The following is a 23315-nucleotide window of genomic DNA, read 5'->3' as shown; positions in this document are numbered from 1 at the left end:
CAGCAAGAACTCTGTCCTAGCTTTACCTTTTCTAAAGCACAGTTTCAGTATGCACTGTGAACAAACATGATATAGAGATATCTGAGTTGTGCTTACTAGTCATCCCAAAATTATCCTGTAATACATGCAAAGAATTACATGTCCTCTTCTGTGTTTGCGATGATATCAAATGTAAGGGCTAGTGTCACCTCCTCCACAAGAGGAGAGAAAGAGTAGGCTTAAGGGTGCAACTCCTGCTCCACATGTGCAGCCTACTCCTTGTCCAGGGTATTTGTGTTCAACCACCACAGCAGAGAGCAATCCTCTTGCAGGAACACCCTAATCCCTGCTGGAAAGCAGGACTGATGTGTCAAGCCCCAGCCACCAAACCTTAGAGACCCAAACCCACCTCTCCTGAAGACACCTAGCTTTTGCTCATTTTTTTAACAACTCAAGAGAAATCAAATTGCCTTCACCTTCTGAGCAGAAGCTGCTCTCTTCTCCTGCTTGGCTTTCATTTCTGCGAGAAGTCCACTGCCCATCACTTGCACACCATACCTCCGGCCGCCCTGGGGGCTTCCTTTGCTGTCACCCCTCTCAGCTTTTGCCACATCATCTGGCTGCACCTCCTCCAGTGAGTCTGGTGTCTTTAACTCCTCAGATCGCTCTGTACCACCGTTCTGCTCTGCAGGCTTTACCTCCTTCTTGCTTGTGTCTAAAGCTGGACTTCTTGTAGCAACCTTGGGCGAGGAGGGCTCCTCTGCCACTGTCACAGTCGGGGGACGTTCAGATTTGGAGCCTCTTGATTTGATTAAGTTAAGGAAGCCACTCTTTCTCGAGTCCCTTTTCTTCTTCTCATCACCTGCTTCACTGGGCTCACTGCTGTCTGAAGTTTTAGTTGACGGTCTCCTGAAAAAAGACGGACATTTTAAATTTTTCTCCTCTCCCCTCCTCCCTCTCTTTCAAATGGTACCAAATGACTTCTTCCAGGCAAAGCCAATCTTTTGTATGATCCATATGAAGCCCTATGCCCAATCATCTGATATATCTAAATTAAAAACTGGACAATTAGCACTGATCATACCATCTTGAGGATTCCTGTGCTGGCCTTGTGCACGGTGTAATGGAGACAGGCAACTGTTTCATCTGCACTGGGCATCCAGCTATTTCCAACACCAGGCAGCTCTAGTAAAGCTGTCTATGCACGTACATATTTGGTTTGCATGGCCAGGTTTTAGTAGCAGGGGGGCTACAGGAGTGGCTTCTGTGAGAAACTGTCAGAAACTTCCCCTATGCCTGACAGAGGCAATGCCAACTATTGCCAAGACTGACCTGCTGCTGGCCAGACTGAGCCCATCAGTGATGGTGGCAATGCCTTTGGGACAACATAGTTAAGAAGGGGGGAAAAAAACCCCTGTGCAACTACAGCTGGAGACAGGAGTGAAAACACATGAGGGAAACAGCCCTGCAGACACCATGGTCAGTGAAGAAGAAGAGGGAGGAGGTGCACCAGGCATTGGAGCAGAGATTCCCCTGCAGTCTGTGGTGCAGACCACGGTGAGACAGCTGTGCCCCTGCAGCTCATGGAAGACCACGGTGGAGCAGAGATCCACTTGCAGCCCAGGGAGGACCCCATGTTGGAGCAGGTGGATGCCCAAAGGAGGAAGTGACCTCAGGGGAAGGCCACACTGGAGAAGGCTCATAGCAGGACCTGTGAACTCACAGAGAGAAGACCCCATGCTGAAGAAGGGAAAGACTGTGAGGAGTCCTCCCGCTGAGGAGGAAGGAGCAGCAGAGACAGAGCGTGATTGAACTGACTGCAGCCCTCATTCCCTGTGCCACTTGGAGGGAGAAAGAAGAGAAAATCAGGAGTGAAGTCAAGCCTGGGAAGAAGGAAGGGGTGGGTGAGGGAAGGTATTTTTAAGATTTAGTTTATTTCTAATTATCATATTCTGATTTAATTATTTTTCCCCAAGACAAGTCTCTTTTGCCCATGATGGTAACTGGTGAGACATCTCTCCCTGCCCTTATTTCAACCCATGAGCCTTTTCTTATAATTTCCTCTTCTCTGTCCAGCTGAGGAGAGGAGTGATAAGGCAGCTTTGGTGGGCAACCCACCACAACATACAATTTCACTCTCCTCCATTTCTAGAGTACACTATCTCTAGTTTGTGTCTGCCTATAAGTGAAAGAACAACTGATCTAGGCACATGGTTAACACAGCTTTTGGGGGATCTTGTTCCTTAAGGGCCCTACTTGAAATAGGAACTACTTGGTATAGCTGCCTTCTCTCAATTAGGAACTGAGAAGCCACTTTGATAGTGCAGATGCTCATTCTAAAAAAAAACCCAACCCAAACAAAAAAAACCACCACAAAAAAAAAATTAACAAAAAAAACCCCAAATCAATCTACCTGCCACTAGGATTTTCTACAGGCATTTTCTAAGCAGAGTACTCACACTTGAGGGGTAAGCTGGGTACATAGCACATCTGCATAAGACCACCCAAACTGGAGAGAGAGCCACTGGTGTCACAAATAGAGCAAAGATCCTCAGCAAAGGCCATGGCCATGGCCAGGCAAACAGGGATGGTGCAAGAGACATCTTAAATGAGCTGCTGGCAGGCACCCAAGGGAAGCACAGAAGAATGCAGTAGTCTGTAAGCACCCTGAACTTAACCTGGCTAGTCCATTTTTCAAAGCTACCATAGTTTCACCCCTACACATAGTATACCACACATGACTTCATGTGTCACTATAGATACTTATAACTCATAGTGACTTTAAAACATTTGCTTTTCCTGACACAGCTATCTACCAGTTAACACCTACTATTTTCCTCAATGTATGTCACATACAGCACAGAAAGGGTCATTCCAGGTTGCCTGGAAGTCACCCTTGCATTCTCATTTAGTTATGTAAGTATTTTTGTATGTGTGTGTGTGCATGTGTATGAACACGCATGAATTCAAGAACATCTAAATGCATGGTTCTGCAAATATACAACTAGATAAAAAGCAACTGTATAAGCTGCATAACCCTTATGAAAAGCTGAAAGAGACATATCTTTCAGATTAACGTTTTGCCTAAACCTGGAATTCTGCTAATTGGCCAAATACATCTTTAACATATTTCTAAACCAGTATAAATCTACTGTCTTCAGTAGATGACAACACTGTATCCAACAGCAGTCCTTACTAGACAGAGACACTCGTGTGTACAACTTGTACTGAACAGATCCTCAACCAATACAAAGCTCTGCTTCAGCTTTATTGAGCTTTGCTGAAGGGTAAAATGAAGTCAGTTGAATTATAAAAATACACATTAGTCATTAATCGCCCCACATGGTATAATAAAGCAATTTATTTCAAAGTAGCCATTTTTAAGGGGGGGTAACTGAATTCACAATGTCTTGGCTACTAAAGTATTTTCTGGCTGTGACACCACCAACCCTGGATATTGGGAACAGAAGTCAAGCACAGCTTAAAAAGGTTACTTGCTCAGCATTAAGATGGATTTTTAAAAGAAAAAAAACCCAAAAACATTTTAGAAATTTTTTTTTTAACTTACTTTGAATCCATTTTTGTCACTTTCTTAGTGAAAAATTCATCCACGCCTTCATCCACTCTCCCCATGAGGCCATTCTGATCCCCTTCTGGAGGTACTCCAGCAGGCACCTGAAAGAAGAAAAAAACTCTTTCAGGTATATAATAATCTAAGCATCTTTGTTCCAGTGATAATAATTAAGAGTTAAGGCATTAAAAAAACTGTGTGTGCCAACCAAACCTCAGTGCAGACAACAGAATCACCACCGTAATTCCTCCGTTAATCAGGCCAGTTGATGCATTACATCAAATGCAAAGTAACCCAAACCACCACTGACAACCTGGATTCTGCAAGGCATGAGGCCAGGAATCAAATGCCTTGGGCTTGTGAGATAGAGCACTAGTTTAGTTAGACAAGAAAAAATAAATCCTGATCAAGTGGTGACGTGAAGTGAAAGTATTTTCAACAACCAGTTGTTTCTCTGTTTGGAGAAAAACATATGTTCTGGATTTTGGATTCAGAGATTTAGGAACAGAGTCTTTTATAATTCTTTCAATCCAGCATCTCCAAAAGCAGAGACTCTAAATACAGAATCAGGTGTATCACTTTAGGAACCAAGCACAGATTTTTGCTCCATGTCTGAAAATGGCAAACCGGCTCCCTGTGTTTGGCTTCAATGCCCACATTTTAAATATGGGTGACCTGAGGCAGATAAACTGGGCTGGCTTAGAAACATCTGCCAGCCACAAAGGCCCTGCGAAGATTAACTAGTGACTCTGCAGCCTCCTGAAGATGAAACAAGTTGTCTCCTGCAAGGATTTCTCATGAGGTCTAGCTCCTGTATGTGGCTTTGATGTGGAAAAGCTCTATTATCAGTAAAGAGACTTCCTTCAAATTTAAATGCCATACAGAAACCTTTTAGGTGACTACAGAGGACTCCACAAGACCGAACCCAGTTGTATTCTTGGTAGTACTAAGGACCAGGAATCAGTTCGCCACAAATAGCAGAGTTTGTAATTTGAAACAGTGCAAGTTAACGAATCTCCCAGTTGCCACCATAACTCAGAGTAACCCTAGCTTCCCTTTTAATGTAGTATATGCTCTTTTCCATGTCTCTAAAAAGAAAAATAAATACTCTTAAAAGTGGCTTTTAACATCAGTCTCATTAAGTCAGGACAACAGACTTCATATGAACTAATGCTTTGACACAACCATGAAACTTTATACTTTCCATGGCTGAACCTCGTTAGAAGTCTAGTATTTATTATTTGTTACCAAAGATATTAGTTAATATTTTATTGATACCCGCTGTAGCAATCTAAAAGTGATGTGAAAAGAGTCCACCTGGTAACGACTGCTTTGTTGACAGTCAAACTGGCAACAGATTTTCTATAAAACCTATTCTCTTCTAAGAAGCACAGTGATTTATCAGATTTCCAGCTCCGCTACCTTTGGTATTTTCTGTAGAGAACTTGTTTAGCTGGAGCATCTGAGACTAGGCAGCACTGCACATACTAACATCTGGGTTGGTCACACCAGTGACCACCTCAGTCAAAAGCCTGTTATCACTGGTGATATCATTGGCATCTCAACCAAAACACGCAAACTAAAAGTGGCTGACGCATTTTAACAGAAATGAGAAACCACTTAATATTGATACTGGAGTCCTCCAGATAGTAGGAACAAACAATAAAGTATCAAAAGCAAGAGCATCTCCTGAAGAGGAAGTAATTCCATAATCCAATGATCTACAGCAAATGAGAAGATCTACCTCAAAAAAAGAAAACAGTTTGCATCTGAAACAGCAGCAAGTTCCTACAAATTAACTAAAGATGTACACAAATGCTGAGGGCCAAATAAGGCCCTCAAGGCACAGGATTTTCTTACAGTTGTTTATTGTAATGCTTTTTAGTGATCAGCGTTAACTGTAAGACTGAACTCTGGTTTATCTTGTGTTTTACTGTCCTAATGTAAAAAAAAAGTGTTAAGTTTTAATTTTTCATTTTTTAATCTCTTTTTTAACTTAAGTTTAAAAGCAAGCCTTCCAGGGCTTTGAAGCAGAAATAAAAAAGTTGAATCACAATCTCTTCCATAAATTACAGATTCATCTCTTTTGCTGTATTAAATCCTCACACATGTGGGAAGAACTCCTGAGGTTAAGATCTCAAAAAAATATAAATTATAAACAACTGTTTTGTCATTTTGCTTCAAAGTTAAAGCTACTTTGGGGTGGGTAGTGCTGAGGGGTTTTTTTGCCTCTCTTTTTCCCCCCTCTGAACACTCATTTCAGTAAAAACTTTGACAAAACTATAAATCTTTCTTCTGCCTGCCCACCCAACCCAAGTTAAAAGTTTGCATTTCTTCCTTTTTTTCCCCATTGTCTTCTTTCTTTTCTTACAATTTTCAGCTTACAAAGAACAAATCTGTTTTCCAGTAAAACCAGAGAAGTGTAAGTATGATCATCTGAGATCTCTTAAATTACTAAATACAAATAATGGGAACTGCAATCAACCCAACAGGTCTGCTTTAAGTGGCAGAAAAGGTCAAGATTTTGCCTCTCACATTTCAAATGCTTTCATCTTCAGAAGCATCAAAACAAACATTTTAAGCCTTTAAAAATTTGTTTGAACTTGTTACAAGGTCACAGCTAGTAAGGAACTAAACGGTTCATAAAAACAAGGTAGGGACAAATGAGTTTAAGTAAAAAAAAGCTCCTTTCAATTTCTGCAACTAAATAAACTCCCAATTTCCTAATTAATTCAATACAGATGAGCATTCCCACAATATCCCACTATCATGGGAAGTAACACTTCTTCTCTACAAGGAGTAACCTTTTTGTTTCTATTGAACAAGGTATTGTATATCCTAGTTCCATGCCTTGTAGCAAAGCACTTGCCCCTCCCATGTCCCCACTCATTCCACATACCAGTGCTGATGGCACAGGATGAGCTGAGTAACTTTGGAAGCAACTGGGAAAACATGTGCATTCTGCAGCACTGGAATTGGAAGACGCAAACACAGATGTGTTTTCAATATGTGGAGACAAATTCATCCTCCTGCTACCTCTAACCTTCCCTGCAAAGCACAAGGGGAATGGAAAGTTGGCTTGAATATCCCCTTTACTTGAAGGTTTCTCCATTTCCAAGTGATGCAAAAAAGCACTCTACTGCCCAATATGATCTTTCCCAGTATAAGGGAAATTTTTAAGAATACTCTCTGTTGACAATCCTCAAGAAGAAGCAGAAGAGGCCACAGGCATTCATTACTAGGCAGCCTAACTCAGAGAAGCAATGGCTGCCCCTTGATAAGGGCTACTTATCATATCAGCTGTGCTCTGTTGCTGTGAGATAACTCTGTAGCTCCTCCAGATCTCTCTTTACATACCCCGAGGACACACCATCACAGAAATAAATCTTTATTGATGTGGTACGCCAAGGAAATGGATCTGCAGGAACTCCACGCGCATATATGGAGTTCACACCAATGCCTTTCGTAAACAGACAGTGCTCTTCTGGTTTGTTTTTCTAAGGCAGGTTTCAGCATGAAAAGCAGATCTGTGACTATGCAGATTTGCTGGCCCAAACACCATCTGCAGTTAAGGAGCTGTGGGAAGCTGGGTGTCACAGAATAGCTCCTCTGAGAGCTGACAGAAATAAGAATTCATGCCAAGTTACCACCTCTTAATGTAGGCAGAAAAAAGGATTAAAACTTAACAAACCCTTGCAATATAATTGAAAAGTCTCATGATATTTTGTGCATTTCCTGTGAAAGCTCCAAGTACCTCCAGAAACTGCTTCCATGAAAAAAACAGAAGTAAAACAAAAAAGGATAAAACTTATCCTGGATTTAGGCCATGTCAAACAAGACAAAAAGCTTGTAATAGGGATAGCACACTGAAAGATATGAATACCAGAAGAAGAACTAAGTAGTTGCTTATGGCTTTTAAAACTTTAACAGTTTTCCTTGTTACATTGCAAGACCTGACTCACGGTAAAAAGCAATCAACACATGACATTGCCACGAATATTTTAACGTAGACTCACTGCTGCTTGGCTGGGCTGCTGCTTTTTATTCCTTTTGGGCCTTAATTTTGTAAAGTGTTCCAGTTTCCTCCCTTCTTCAGATGGCAGCTCTGAAATGAATCCAGAAGTTCGTTTGTCTGGCCTGCTGGAAGGAAATGGTGGGTCTTCTATATGGATAGGTACTTCTTCCAGTGCTTTATCTAGATCAAATTCCATTTCTAAGAGAAATCAAAACTTTCTCATTAGATTTAACATGATATTTAAAACAAAAGACAATGCCATTTCTCTCTTTTGTGGCAAACAATTATAAGCACATTTAGAGAACTCAGTCACAACATGTCTGTGAGCAGATAGAGCACTGTGAGCAACTATTTACTATCAAACACACTAGCAGAGTCACAAAACAAAGCAGCCAGTGTGGGCCTCAAATGCAGTCCAGATGGAAGGAGAATTACCTAGAACTTCCTCAGGTAAGTACAGAAGTAAAATAGTTTTATGAAATTCTCACTTACCAAAAGCTCTGGACACCGGCCGGAGCATTCTACTGTGGATGCTTTTTCTTTTTGATTTAGGAGTCATCTATCAACATAAAACAAAACAAAAATTACTTTAGGGGACAGAAGAAATGACAACAAATCAGTTCTTCAAGGCTCTGAGTCATTTCAAGATCTGATTGTGTTTAACATCAGAAGGGAATAGGTTTTTTTCCTCAGAACTTTTTCTAAACTGATGTTTTGTTCAACTTATGTTGAACAGAATCAGAGAGGTAGTTTAGTGTTCTCATTAAAACTGTAGGCTGTACACAGGATGATTATGGAAACTGTCCAAGTTTCCATTAAGTCTTTGACCTCCACAATGGAACTATTAAAACCTCACCTCTATATTTGAGATCACAAGGGACAAAATATTAAATTACTTTGTCCAGTACTGCACTGTTAATGACAATACCAGGAATAGCCTCCCCCTTGTATTAGCTTTTATTTCTGACACAAGATACACGTCCTCAGTTCGTTTGTTAGTGACATGCTACTGCGAAACTATGCCTCTGGACACCACCATAGAGCTCACCAAACTTTCCTAGGAAAATGAGCTTTGGAGCACACGGCCCTTCTTCAAAAAACAAAAATACCATGTCAGTGTGAGCAGTTATCTGCAGCAGACGCATGACTTCTCTGGATTTTAGATATGCTGGGAATAGGTGGAAAGTTACTTCAGCATACACTCAACATAGTTACTGAATTACGTGCTACTTCACTTCTCATCATCACGTTCGCAGAAAAAAAAGAATATGCTGCCTTAAGAGCACAAATACCCAGACTTAAGAGCCAAGTTTATTGATTTTGGAAGAAAGCTGCCCTTCTTTCCTTGATTGAACTCTTCTGAAAGTTGGAATGGCAAGAGAGGTAGTTTTGCTACAGGAAATGCATGTATCACCAATTCTGAACCTCTTAAAATAGCTCAGCATCGTAACACTTTCTGTTTAAAGGTTGACCTGCAGATTTTCTTAAGAGTGAATTTAAAATGACTCAGCTTCTGTAAAAATGGTCCCCTTTCGTGGTAGAGTTGTACATTCTGGCTTTAGTGATATCCATATACTTCCATTTACTTGCTAGTCTTGAAGCTTAGTGGCTTCAAATTCTGGACTATCAGTCAGGAAGCTGTTATAGCTTGCAACTCATTAACAAAATTGTTAATAAAATTTAGCAGCATCAATTTTATATAAGCTGGAAAAACCAGAGTTGGCACTGACATTTCAGGTAAATCAAGAACTATTTAAGGTAAACACTCACTAGTTTTTATGTATGGAAAATTCAGTGCATAGACTTGCATGTACTGAATTCATACTTCCTAAGTAGCTACGAGGATTATTATGCCACTACTCACACGCTCAGGGTTATGGCAGATTTTGTGACAGAACAGCTATTACCCATCTTCTCAAGATGAGAAAAGGACTTGAAGACTACAGAGCAGGCAGTGATAGCACTACCTGGGCAACAGAGTTCTGGTTTTATTGCCATGCATGTCATTGGGGAAAAAAGATACCTTCAGCTGTTGCAGGTTTCCACTTCCACATTTGACAACCATTCATAAATGACACAATAGTTTCAAGATCAGCCAGGAAGTAGCTGGCCACCTGAGGGGACTTACTCTCACATTAATGAGCAGGTGAAATGTTGCTGAAAGTTCAGACACTACTTTCAGAGTTACCAATAAATTAAATGCAATGTATTCAACAGCAAGTGGCTGGAGAGGTACTGAACTTTTTCAGCCAAAACTGCAGTGGACTGTGCTACAGGTAGGCAGCTGGGCAGCCTCTGAACTGCACATCTCAACAGCTGCTGATCCATCATGAAACCTGAAACAACCAAAGGCATCCACACCTCTTGTAAGGAAGAGTTGAAACAGCTCAGCATTTGGGGGACAGCAATTAGGAGTCACTATCAGTAGTCCTGGTTTTATTTCCAGACATAGCCCATTTCCCTTGTTAAGGTATATTTGCATGCATTTTGGTCTGTTTCTAATTTTTTTTGGTGATGTGACTGGAAGTTACATCTAGTAGAATAATACAGCAACTTGTGCTAAAGAAGATCAGAAAGCAGGACAGAAAATGAAGATGATGAGAGACCTCTCATCACTCAGTAACTGCACAGCCATGGCCAGTGTTCAGAGTGGCTCCTGGATGAACACAGACAACCTGAGAGCTGCATCAGCCCAGGGCACCAATGCAAAACAGCACACGGAAAGTTTTGAGGTTCGTGTGCAAGGACTGAAATGCTCTCAATACATCTCCAACAGCCAGGAACAGTGATTTCATCTTCCTTCCCAGACAAGAAAATGCCCCCAGATGACCCTGAAGAGCTCGTGCTGATCACTGCTATAACTTACTGTCAGCTTGGCATCATCCATCAGCAGCTTGGTTGCTGGGGATAAAGGCAGAGGGATAGAGACGCTTCCCATTTGCTTTAACAGCATGAATAACAGCTCTACATACAATTTTATTTGAAACCCTTCTGTTTTCTAGCCTGTTTAGGAAATGCACAGATGAAAGGCTTCTTGCCAAGTGAACTTCTAGATCACACACAGAGCGAAATGGGTCAAAGCATTAATTTAAATAGGCCAGTGCGCTCTTTTTACAAAATATTAGGATTAATCTCCGCTTAACATCTCAGCCACCGCACAGTATGCTACAGCAGCAGTGCACATGTCATTCCTAGAGGAGATATCTGAACCCCCCAGCCCCGATTTCCATAGCTCATGGAAGCAGTTCAGCTTTGTCAGACCTTCTGCCTTCCCACCACCTCTGGCCCCACAAGCATAACATGGTTCTCCTGCCTTGTGTTTCACTCATGGCTTTTACAGAGGAATAACTATTAGTATCAACCTCCCCTCTTTCACTTCTTCCACAACTTCCAGAAACTTGCCATTCTTGCAGACCACCTCCTGAACCACTTCCTTGTTTTGACTACTTTTCCATGAGCACACTGTAGGCTGCTTGGCAGAACAAATGAAAATATTAGTTGCATCTCTGGATTTTGAGAGGACCTCTTGGAAGTCTGGGTGCACCTATGCCACAGAGGTCTCTGGAGATGGCTTCATGAATGTACCCCTCTGCAGTAGATGGGAACCAGCAAAATTTCTACTACGCTCCCAAATAAGGGCTTACTTAGACACTGTCGGTGTCCATGCTAACTTTTAACTCCCAAGATCTCTTCCCATGATCACTTTCCCAGATTCCTACCTTCTGATTGCCTTCCCCTCAAAACTATCTGAGCTCTCTGGAGTTTTCTGAAATTATATTACCAACTGTGGAGGAACACTAGTACCTTGGGAATTAAAAAGATCAACTAAAATCACTCTGTTTTGAATGCTAGAAAGCAATGTACTTTTAGCAACAGGGTCTCAGATACTCTATTTTCCTTGTTTATACAGATAATTGGAATTATTCTCAGCGCTGAGGGACATGCTTATTTCCACTTTTTTCTCCTCCTACTCCAAAGTAATTTAAATTCAATCCTATTAGATACAGGGAAGCTCTGTGACCCTGCTGTCACTTCCCTTTCAAAAGATTTCAAACAAACTAATGAGCAACTTGCTGCTCCCTCTTCAAATTGAGCTCCCCAACCAGTCTCCCTTCAACCCTCCTTCCTGCAAAACAGTGCACGTTTTTCCAGCTTCAAGAATGTGTTAAGGACTATTCTTTCATTAAACTGGATGATGCTTGAATATAAAACCAAATCAATAGATTTTCCTTCTGGGCAGTAACATTTATGCTTACACCTCCAACATCAGTACTCTGCTTTGGTTTGGTATTAAAGCCAAGGGATCCTTTAAATTCAGATGCTATGTTAGCTGAACCTTTCTGTAAATCCAGCCTCATCCCTGAACCACTGCCTATTTCATTTGTAGGTGCAGATGGATGGCAGTACAGTCTCCCAGGAGACTCACAAGGCAGTACAGAGGTAAATGGAGCACAAAAACATAAACAAGTAGGCCAGAAACAGCAGAGCTAAAAAAATACTTACACTTGTACAGCAGAGAGTCTCCATGCAGCAAAAAAGAAAGAAAAAAGAATATGAATGGGGAAGACAAAGCAATAGCAGTTCTCAGGAAAGGAGGCAAAACCAGAAACCACCAAAATAAAGAAAACTAAAGCCAAAACACTCGGAAATCTTAGCAGGAGAGGTGACATGCAGGAATGAGGTAAAAATCCCTTTTATTTGGAGGTGCTACACATTTTGTATTTCCAGAGGACAACCAGAGAAGGATGCGATCTCTCTTGTTTGATCTATATTGGGACAAATTCAGGTTTTCTGACATTTGTTTCCAATATATGGCACTCACCAATGGTGCCAACCTGACACCTGCTGTCCCAATGTGCTGAGTTTTTTTCATTTTGCTGGCACCAGTAGCGAGATAAAAAAAAATGTAATTCTGTTATTTCCCAGTCTGAAGGAAGATTCTGAATTGAAAATTGGCAGTTTGTTGTGAAAGCAGGCAAGCAAGGAAAATAAAATAAAGCTTCTCTTGAAGGAATGAAAAAGGATGCAAGTTTGTTCTCCCGAGGTTTAAATAAATCTATTCCAAAGCAACAGCATTTCTCTTTCCCATAAGGAGGTTTAGAGGCATAGACTTTCGAGCACTTTTGGCATATTAGAGGAATGCTGTTCCATTACTAATGCATAACTTTTGCTCTTCCCTTCAGAAATGATAAGAAAGCAGCACAGCATCATATGAAATGATGCAATGCCATGTCCCACCTCTTCTATGGCTCATGACCAGTCATGGTCCTCTTTGATTTAGACTAAGAAAAACAATTATTAGATGTATGGGTTTGTCTCCAGGTTGAATGGGAACTGCTGCTGTAACAACAGTGCAGAGTGTTTGCGGCAGAAGTCAATAGTCACAGTCTGTATTAAACTTCTGGACAAGAAAGTGCTGCGTGTTCTTGCACACAGCTCCTCTCCTTTACTTTCCTACTATCCCCAGTGTTAGTTGTTTGTTTGTTGAGGTTTTGTTTTGTTGGGTTTTTTTTGTTTGGTTGAGGTTTTTTGTCTTTATTTTCTTTTACTTTCAGAAACTTTGGCTTTATACAAGAGCTCTCAGCTAACAGTGATTCAGGCAAAACTCCTCATTACTCTCATTTTTGTATGCTACCCACATACACATACACTCTTACTCAATTTCTCTGTCAGAATCTATGTTCTCTTTTCTCTTGCCCATCTTCTGTACTACCGTTCACTATAGCTGCTCAGAGATTGCTGGGGAGACTGCAGAATCCATTGATAAATATCTGAAAACTGAAACAATCTTAAAAAAAGTTCTCCAGCCCACTTAAAAAAATAAATCTGCAACATGGTTTCTCTTTAAGATAGCACTCATGGCAATACTCCACTGGCTTCTGTGTATTTAATGCATAAGCAGGAAAGTTATTTATATTCTACAAGCAGCTGGAAATGTGATTAGGGCTAAAGTGCAAAGTAACACACATATAAATGGAAACAACCTCAGGTTTTGAGGGAGTTTACAGTCTATGGTCCTGATTCAACAAGGGCTTATGGAAACTCCTACCTTCCAGACTTCAGTGATCTCACCAAAGTTAGTGCCACTACTGAGTCACTTAAAAGTTAAAAGGTGCTAAAGAGCTTGTGGGTGGGGAGCAAGGAAGGAGAAGGAGGCACACAGCAGGCAACACTTTAGACAAGGAAGCATCATTAGGCAAAGCTAAGACTCAGGGACTTGCCTGAAGTCACCAAGGAATCTGGCTGCTCTACAGGGAAGCTAATGCCAGTCTTTGGACCCCTGAAGTGCTACAGACCATGAGGCCACTCAACGCTTATGTTTGCTCTCAGCATAATTGAAAATAAGGTTGTCTGCCTCCAAGTGTACATGGGCCATTGCTGAGATGAAACACCAATCCACAACCAAAAATCCCAAGAAAACTAAACCCAAACAAAAGCAAAAGTTGCATTGGGGAATCTTTACAATGTGCCACTGGGAATTGAGATGTCAGAAAAAACACTTTAAAGGATTCTTACAGAACATTTTTAATCAGTGCTATACCATTTCAGCTATATGTATTTTGTGGGGTATGCCTTTTTAAGAAAGAGGTATAAGAAAACAGGGAATTTTATCGCAAATCCTGCTGTTTTCTTTTGCTGTAAGGAATGACCTGCAAAGCTGCCATGACACTCCTTCAGTCAATCAACATTTCCCATGCTGCTTTTAGTCTCCTAACTCCTTTTGACACAGCTGTCACACATCTGTTGTCTCATTGAAAAAAATAAAAATCTTCAGGTATACTTTATAAAGCAGAGCAGTAAACTGACCAACTCTGTTTTTCGCATATGAATCTTTGCACATGCAGGTGCCTCACCATCTGTATAGAAAACCTTGGAAACTAGAAAGTTGGTATTGCTTACTTCAATTACAGAAGATTTTATGACATGATTTTCAGGGTAAAATCCTGAAGCATGGCTTCAGAAATTCAGCTATGTACTTCCCACTAGCAGTGATGGTAACCTGAATCAGTGTCCTTAGAATCTCCCCTCGAGTGCCATTGCCCTTGGAAAGTTAAATGCGTGACAGCTAATGGAGTATTTTACAGCAGACAGGAGAGCAAAGACCCTAACATGTTTTTTTGACACCAAAGCCAAGCTGCAATAGGCTGCTGTTTTTAGATACAACTGTCCTGAATGTAGCAGCTTTGCATTTTTACATCAACAGAGGATCTAGTCCTTAACTTTATCTGTCAGAGTTCTGTCCTCTATATGGAAATACTATCTATAAATATATATAGTGTAAATAAATATGATATACAAATAATGCATATAGGAATTTCAGGAAATGTTTATTTACTTCTCCAAGAGCTGAATTTTAAGAGAAGTGGTTTTGAATTAATTCAGTGCTATAGTTCTGAATTAATTCAATTAATCTCATCTAAATCGGCCTGACCTTTAGAATTACTTTGTACAGAAACATTTTCTGAAAGAAAAGGAGTAGCACTGCAGTAAGATAAGCTCAATAGATTTGCCCTTGAGCTTGTTTTATTTTACTAGCCAAGAAACTTTTGCTTTTCTACTTGCTGAGATATGGCTCATGTACTCTGTGATATTTCATCAAGCATTTTAATATATTCTTTTAATTAATAATTCTGCGCTTGTATCTTTCAAGTCATGTAAAATTCCCGCTAATAAACATAACTGCATACAAACAGTCAAAGCTTTTATTATGAAAAGTAAAAAATCAGATGCATAAACTAAACTGAGTGGTTCCTAAAACTATGAAGCTGAATGTTTAATTTCATGTTCTGAATTAGTACCCTGCAAGGAATTCTGCCTGAAATTACCACCTGCAAGAGAAAAAGCAATTCTCCATATCATCAGTTCTCTTTTCTACTTGCTCATGAAGATACTAGCATCTTCTACATCAGCTGGGCCTCAAGATAATAAAAAAGGATAGTTCCAACCACTTTAATTTTTATAGTTTTTTTAGTTAAAAACTGAGTGTAGAACAGAGAGTTGCAGCAGGTCTGATGGCACAAACTACCTCAAGTCACCACAACCTGCTTGCTTGTCATTGTTCATTACCTTCAGCTGGCAAACAATGATGCAAAAATTACTTTGTTCGTGATCTAATCTTCCATATAGTACAAATAAAAACCTCTTAAACTCTGCAAATATGGAGGGGGTGGACAACCGTTTATGATATCCTTAGGCAATTCTTTAAAAACAGCTATCACATGTATCAGGTGCCCTGGGCAAGCATATCATAAAAGCAACTCTGAGGCAACATACTCCTGAATGGAAGTTCAAGTCAGTTGGAACAGGGCTCAGAGCAACCTGATCTAGTGAAGGATGTCCCTGCTCATGGCAGGGGAACTTGGAACTAGATGATTTTTAAAGGTCTCTTCCAATCCAAACCATTCTATGATTTTGGGAATAAGAACTGCTGTACCTGTCTGCCTTTCAGCTTCCCAGGACTGAGAACCAACACAGCTTCTACATCTCTCCTTCCTTCCAACAGCCTGAAGTGAACAGCTACCAAAAGGAAAAGTAGTCATCCAGGCAGAAAACACCAGTAATTTTGCCCCCACTGTTAGACCCTTTGGGGGCAGATGATGCATTGCTTGCACTGACATTTGATAGGAGAAATGTTACAAGGAGACTTATCACAATGAATCAGATACAGTTCACCCTGGATGGAGAAGTGGACTAGTAGACTGTGCTCAGAATTATGATGGGAAGCTTTACTCCTGAAAACCCAGGCATACTTGAGCTGTTGTTCTTTTCTCACTGAAATTTGCTTCAGACATCTTTCCAGCATGCACAGTAAATCTTTATACTCCACAGACACTTTGAGATATACTAAAAAAAAAACCGTCAACTTTCTGAACTTTAAGTCCAGTCAGGAATTACTACGTCAAGATATTTCCCTATTGAAAACAGGAAATATCTTGACAGGAAACTAGCAAATATTCTAAGACCCTGTCTGAGAAACAGAAATACTTGAGTAGAGTATTTGAGTTCCTTTTCTGAAACAAACTGATAGAGCAGGTCAATCATATTTACCCAAGAGAGGATGACAAAACTCAAAAGCTGATCTATGGAGTGACAACACCTAAATGTAACACATGATTCAAATAATGTTGCTTGGTCAGACAGTCATGAGACAGCACATGAGCCTGGGAATGACAGAAACACCATGAAAGAGGAGGAAGAAGCCTACCCTGCAAAGCAGGACTGCTCACCCACAAGCATAGAATTATGTGCTGCCTGGCAACAAGGCACTGGATTCTGCAGTTTCTCAGAGAGTAGCAGACACGAGCTACCCCAGGAGTATCTAAATACAGTATATCTAAATACCAATAAGTATGGCATTGGAAATGACGCACCACTAAACTGTACAAAATAAAAAGAGGTTCTGATCAACTTTGAATGAAACTAACCTGAGTTTTCAATCACTTTGTCTTTTTCTCTTCCTCTTTTCTTTTAGTTTTCTTTAATATCTGTTTACTTGAACATTTTTTCACCAGTTTTAGTGGTTTTGCTTTCAGATCAGTATTCTAATCCTGTCACTACTGACCTCAAAAATTCACAGTAATTCAATCTTTACTAACATGAGATAAGATCTCACTGCAGAGATAAATCCACCACTTTGGCTTTAGTTGACCTAAAGAACACCAGAAGAAAGCATCTGTTTAACTCTAAATTCTCCTCTAGTCTAACAGAAAGATGTTTTGAGAGTAAGCCTGACAGATTCATGAATAGGGCTGTGTGATGCAGTTGTCAATGACAGGAGGGATGAGATTTCATAACTTGGAAGCCGTCTTCTAGTCTTTTGGCACTATGTATATTTGATTTTATTTATTTATCTATTTTGAAGTTCCCATTCTGGTAACCCATCTCATCCTAACCTCCTTTTCCTTGACAAAATATAGCAAAATCTAACAGTACTCTATAACTTCCTGCCCTAACAAAGACTTTCTTTCACCTCTTCCTGTGAGCAACTGTTCTTTATCCCTGCAATATGAGGTATCAATTTTGCAGAGCAAAAATTTGCAAGCCTTATGTTCTTCTGCATGAAGTGGGAACCATGAAGCAGTCTTAGTGAGACAGACTCATGCATGTGCTATTTTCAGTAGGTTCTCCAGATTTCTGAGTAAACAAGACTCTCCCATAAAACACATATAAGTATCTCATGCCAAGTTATTCATTTGAGTTGCTGGAAGAATCAAAAAGCAGTAGAAAGGACCATGCAACCTATACAGAAAACATCTCAACCATTTGAGACAACAGTTGCCAGATACTAACTGAATTGAGACACATCAAGGCTGCAGACAGGTGTATGCTACAGTAACAGCATTATCAGAGGTTATTCTCATGCTGTTTGCTGTTGTGCCTCTGCAAAAGATCCCAGAGTACAGATTTTGGCAAGAACTACTCCAAAGGAGCTCTTGCTAATCTACCACGGGAAATAACAAGAAGGTTCTTACAAACAGAGGCTGTGGAAAAATTATTCTGTATCTGTTTGTGCTGAACATCGACTGGCTCCTAGTACCTTGGATTTAGCGTTAAAACAATGTCGATAGCATGCTGATGTTTTCAATTGTTGCTGAGCAGTGCTTACACTACGTCAAGGACTTTTCAGCTTCTCAGCAAGGAAACTGGGGGTGCACAAGAAGTTGTGAAAGGCCACAGCCAGGACAGCTAACCCCAACTGACCAAAGGGACAATCCATACCATATGGTATCATGCTCAGCTTATAAAGCCAGGGGAAGTTGGTCACGGGGTGGTGGCCTGCTGCTTGGGGACTGGCTGGGCATCAGCCAGGAGGTGGTGAACAACTGCATTGTGCATCACTTATTTAGTATATTCTTTTAACATTACTACTATTTTTCCTTCCTTTTTTGTTCTATTAAACTGTCTTTATATAAAATGATGAGTTTTATCTTTTTTCTGATTCTGTCATGCATCCCACTGAGGGAGAGTGAGCTTTGTGTTTAGCTGCCTGCGAGGCTTAAATCACAACAACTACATACCCTCCCCTCCATCCTCAACACAAATCTGTGTCCACTAGAGCAAAACAAAGCATCAGTATTATGGGAAGACAAGCGCTTGATACAGAAGTGTCACCACACAAACAGAGTACCCAGCAGCTGCATTCCAAAATTCTCGTTTTAACCCAAGCAGAAAACAGCCTCCAATTTTACACTACTTTTTTTTTCTTAAACAAGTATGGAGTACTGTTATTAGAGACAGTTTATGATGTTCTTCATTTACTTCAGGTTGTGCCAATAATGTACCCAAAACTATGAAAAACAGCTTTGAATTCTGACTAAGAAATCTCAGTTGGTTTAAGAAAAACCAAATATATATCAATTATCCATCATCTCCTTTCACTCAGAGACCAAGAAGAGACATTGAAAGCAAGGTTTCTTTTAGAGCATTTAAGCTGTGAACATGTAACCCCTCATAAGCCTGTATTCTGTAGTCTATACATGTAACAGACATTGAATAAACACAGATAAAGACCTCAACAGGCAGTGAGGAAGCTGCAAAACTACATGTAAAGGAACCCAGGAAACGACAGATAACAAATATTCACAATTGACGTTAATGTATTCATAATACTAATGGTGAGGCTAACACACAATTTGCAAATAAACAAGACATTTGCAGGTTCTGTAAAAGGACCACACTGGCTCCCCTTTTATTTTATTTTCTCAACTAGGGAGAAAATTTTATTTTCTCCACGTGTAGGAAAAGGCTTAGGGAGGACACTGGCACTGTGCTGTGCTCCTTCTGGGTGATATTTTTATAAACTGTCCTAGTTTGGGGTGAGTCAAATATTACTGGACTCCCACTGCAGTAGATTTGCTTGCATGCCTGGGATGGAGCCTTTTCAGAAGCCAAGAATGCTCTCACATACCATAATGCCAATTTCTAGCTTCCCACAGAGTGCTGTATTTACTACACATCAAAGGCCCATTTCTGCTAATGCATACAAGAGAGAAACTCAAGTGTCACAATCAATTTAATCCAGCATTCATCCAGGCTGCTGCCTTTGCCCTCATTCCTGTCTGCTTGTTCCTGCCGCTCAGGATCTGTTTTGTGGACTCAGCCAGAGGACTAGTCAGTCTGTAAACTAACCTGGGAAAGAAATCCTCTGTAAAAAGCTTAATTGTCAGCTGAATCAATTCCCACAGCCAGTTTGTAGTGAGGCTGTGTGAACACCAGTACAAGCATAAGGGTGTGGGCAGAAAAGTGCTAGCTGTGTGCAGGGGAAAGTGGAAATGCTCTTTTCAGCAAAAATAATGATTTTTGCTGGATTAAGTCAGTCACAGAGCTAGAGCTTTATTTATAGCGCAGGAGAACATACGGAGTCCAACAGGAAACAGGGTTTTATTGCAGTAGGTGTTCAGTCTTTCATCCAAAAAGCTGACTCTCTGTGCCTGAGACAATTCTGCTGCAGGTAAAAAATGAGCAACAAGAATCAGATGTGGTAGTATGTCAGGGCACACCAGAGAACCTTTACTTTAATTTTTCTTCCTACAGTATCACTGCACCTGTGCCTGAGTCTGTGCCATGATCTTCTCCTTCTGCCAGTGAAAGCAACAGAATAGGTTTCTGTTATTTTAATTCTAATTTGCTATGGGGGCAGGGGAGAGAAAAGCCTTCAGGTGGTGCTTTAGGAGTTTTCTTTTTCCTTTTTCTAAAAAATAAATTTAATTCTGGTGTGGTGAGTGCCATTTCTCCCTTTTCTCTGAAAACACTGAGGTCCATACACTCCTTGTCCTTCAGAACACACAGGGTGCTAAGTCTTCACCTGGATACTGGACTCATCTGCTATGTCTTTGACAATGGCTAGCTAGTACACTCCCAGGAAAAAACATACACCACCAACCCACCAGTGTTCTGTTACTTCTGCAAATTTTCTTCTCTACTGTACAGATGAAATCTATTGATCAATAAAGACTAAAACTTTAATATGTTAATCAGTTTTTTAAAAACTTTTCTCCAGTAAAGTCACAGAACAATTTCTGTGGTTGAAATTAGAAACAGATGAAAAACAGCTAAGATTCAATATTCATTGCAGGTAGTCCTTTCTATAAGCCACAAGCTTTTTTTCAAGTGTAGTTTACTATCCAAGCATTTCAATCTTACACCGAAATGCTTTAAAGAAGAGTTATAAGCAAACTTCTGTATTACAAGCTACAATTTTTTTACATGTTTCAAACAATTTCCTACCATACCTCTTCATAATGAAAATAACCTCTTCTTTGCCCTAAATCCAATACTCATCCTGTCTGTTTGCTTGTTACTACCCACAGTAATAAAATTATATTGCTGAAACAGATATTTAGAAGATGGGTATGTGGATTTTTAGCAAACAAAGCTATTTCTCTCAAAATGTCTTTAAATAGTGGCTCAACTCTAGTGATCTCCCTTTAGTATTCTGGAAGCAAAAACAATATTCAAACAGCTAAAAAAGCCAAAAAGGTTGACAACATAACTGTTAAACACAATCTAACAAAGACGCTCCATTACCTTTTGATGGGGAATTGAACATTATATAATATCTCTTACTTCTGCAAAGAACTAATGGTTATAAAAGAATAAAGTACAGCTTGAAGCATTATGCAAATAAAAATCAGTTAGTATCTACCAACACAATAACACACAACGAGATACATGATGATCAATCTCAGTAAAAAAGGGTACTTTATTAAAGTAAGTTTTACAATGCATGTATGAGTTTAAAATGTGTCATACTTGTTATATACACACAGAAAAATTTAGACAAACCAAAGTATTTTACGAAGTTAATTCATGATTGAGTCTAAGCTCTGAAAAGCAGGCCATGGTTTTTCCTTTAACCTGAGAACGGTAAGTAATTTTCTGCATGAAGATTTTTCTTTCCATCTTACTTACACACAGCTTCTATCTAAAGACTTATTACCATCAATGCAGCTCTAATTAAATGTAGACAACTAAGACAGCTGTAGATTAGGGAAGCATCAATTGACTGTACTGCAGCTCAGAGAGATCAGAAACTCTCAGATGCATAATGTTCCGGCAGTCACATCCTACGCTGGACCAACTCAATCACTCCCAGTGTTCTTCACAACTCATTTAACAGACTAGCAAATTCTGGTGTGACTGACAAGTCTTTCATATTATGGGCTCTCAGGCTGCTCTTAAAGGCTGGATGAGAAACAAACCCTAAGCTGAAGCTAATAAATGTTAACTGCACAGTTTGGTATTCAGAAAGTCCTGATTCTCGCAACAGAAAATACTAGTAATAACATTTAAAAGTCTGTTTTTCAGTGGTGGATTTCATGGGCCCATTTGTGATATTTCATTCTGTCTTGTCTGTGCTGTTTACACCTAACTTTGAAGCGGATGGATAGCAACTTTCTACTACGTCAGGGAAATCCTCCCAGCCACAGCCACTCTGTACCCTGCTTGCGAGTATGTGGGCAGGCTCTGAAACACATCAGTGCCTGTTTGTTCACTCTGTCACCAGAACTGGAGGTTTCAGATCTTTATGCTGCCAGCCCAAGTGTTCCAAACTTTTCTCTGTTCCACTTTCAAACCCCATATAAAAGCAAATTGCTCATAAGTATTTTATTACCTATATATCTACCTCACTCATAGTCATTCACCTAGCTTCAGTGCTATATAATCTATCTGTAATCATAGAGTCAAAACTGAAGCCAGATCCAGTTTTGTTTTTTTTTTTCAAGGGGAGCTGGTGAATAACAACATAATGCTGTATACATTACCTCAGCCAGAATATTGATGCTAAATAGGCTTGCTGAAGAAAACAAGAACAAAGTGACCAGCCTTGCTGAAGATAACGGGGTTTGCAAAATGAATGCCATTTTGCAAATGGAACAAAACCCAGCTCCCCTCAAAGGGTGGTCCAAGCTCAGTATCTCTCCTATACAACCAAAATTCCTTCTACCCAAGACATCTTGACAGTTAGCTGGAGCAAGCTGATAGACAGGGCTTAGATTAGGCAAGTTTTTCCTGGCATCTCAGCAACACGATCAGACTCATCCCATGTTCCAAATTTTTTTGGCAATGGGAGATTAAACTCCCAAACAAGCATAATACTGAGCTGCAATTCAAGGTTTCAGGTTTGAGGTTTGCAGAACACACAGCCAGGTGCACCATCTACTCAAAAGGCCAAGATCTGCTTTATCATCACACTTGGTAAGGGCTAGGGATTTCCAACGATCAAACAAGGCAGCATTCTGGACTAATGCCATTTTGGAAGTAAGATCTAAATAGCTATTTATCATTTAAAATTAATCTGAGAGAGTTAGGTCCATAATTATAGTTCCTAAAACCATATGCTTCTTTTTCTAGCAGAATTTCTCAGCAACATATCTGTTTCTTGCACTGACCAGCTCACAAAGCATTCACTGATGCTCCTTTCAGAAGGTTCCTCATTTCCACGCAAATACCTGTGCAACACTTAAATGCTGCCACAAATCACATTATTTTTATCAAGAGAATGTCTGAAATCCATAGAATTTTTCCACAGCCAAAATATATCATTTGGAAAGTGCTGTCTTTGAAGGTACTAACTCCGCACAGAAGATACATTCTTAACATGCTTTAGGTTGCAAAAAACTCAGTGAGAGCACCAGCTCAGTAAAAATCCCTGTATTGCTCAGCATTTTGGGGCTATCTCATTGTGTGAACTTTGACAAGGCCAAGTGCAAGGCCCTGCACGTGGGTTGGGGCAATCCCAAGGGCAAA

The 23315-nt window shown here is 40.1% G+C and overlaps 1 protein-coding gene across 4 annotated transcripts in view; it reads right to left on the bottom strand.

Annotated features, from left to right (window-relative positions):
• CARMIL1 (capping protein regulator and myosin 1 linker 1) overlaps positions 1 to 23315 on the bottom strand; it is a 192794-nt gene that overhangs the window by 16669 nt on the left and 152810 nt on the right. For 2 of the 4 annotated variants that reach the window (XM_051812679.1, XM_051812680.1), the window contains 5 exons: positions 12069 to 12086; positions 8058 to 8124; positions 7567 to 7763; positions 3548 to 3654; positions 456 to 888 (listed from right to left, as the gene is read on the bottom strand). In XM_051812679.1, coding sequence (XP_051668639.1) covers positions 456 to 888; positions 3548 to 3654; positions 7567 to 7763; positions 8058 to 8124; positions 12069 to 12086 — 822 coding nt within the window. The remainder of the gene's footprint in view (positions 1 to 455; positions 889 to 3547; positions 3655 to 7566; positions 7764 to 8057; positions 8125 to 12068; positions 12087 to 23315) is intronic. The other 2 variants (XM_051812681.1, XM_051812682.1) reach the window with 1 other exon arrangement.

Source organism: Manacus candei, unplaced genomic scaffold (genome assembly GCF_025592945.1).
Source record: "Manacus candei isolate 608988 ecotype Guabito, Panama unplaced genomic scaffold, ASM2559294v1 h1tg000088l, whole genome shotgun sequence".
Taxonomy (NCBI): Eukaryota; Metazoa; Chordata; class Aves; order Passeriformes; family Pipridae; genus Manacus; species Manacus candei.
Note: the sequence above shows the minus strand (reverse complement) of the source record. Positions and strands in the feature narration are given on the sequence as shown.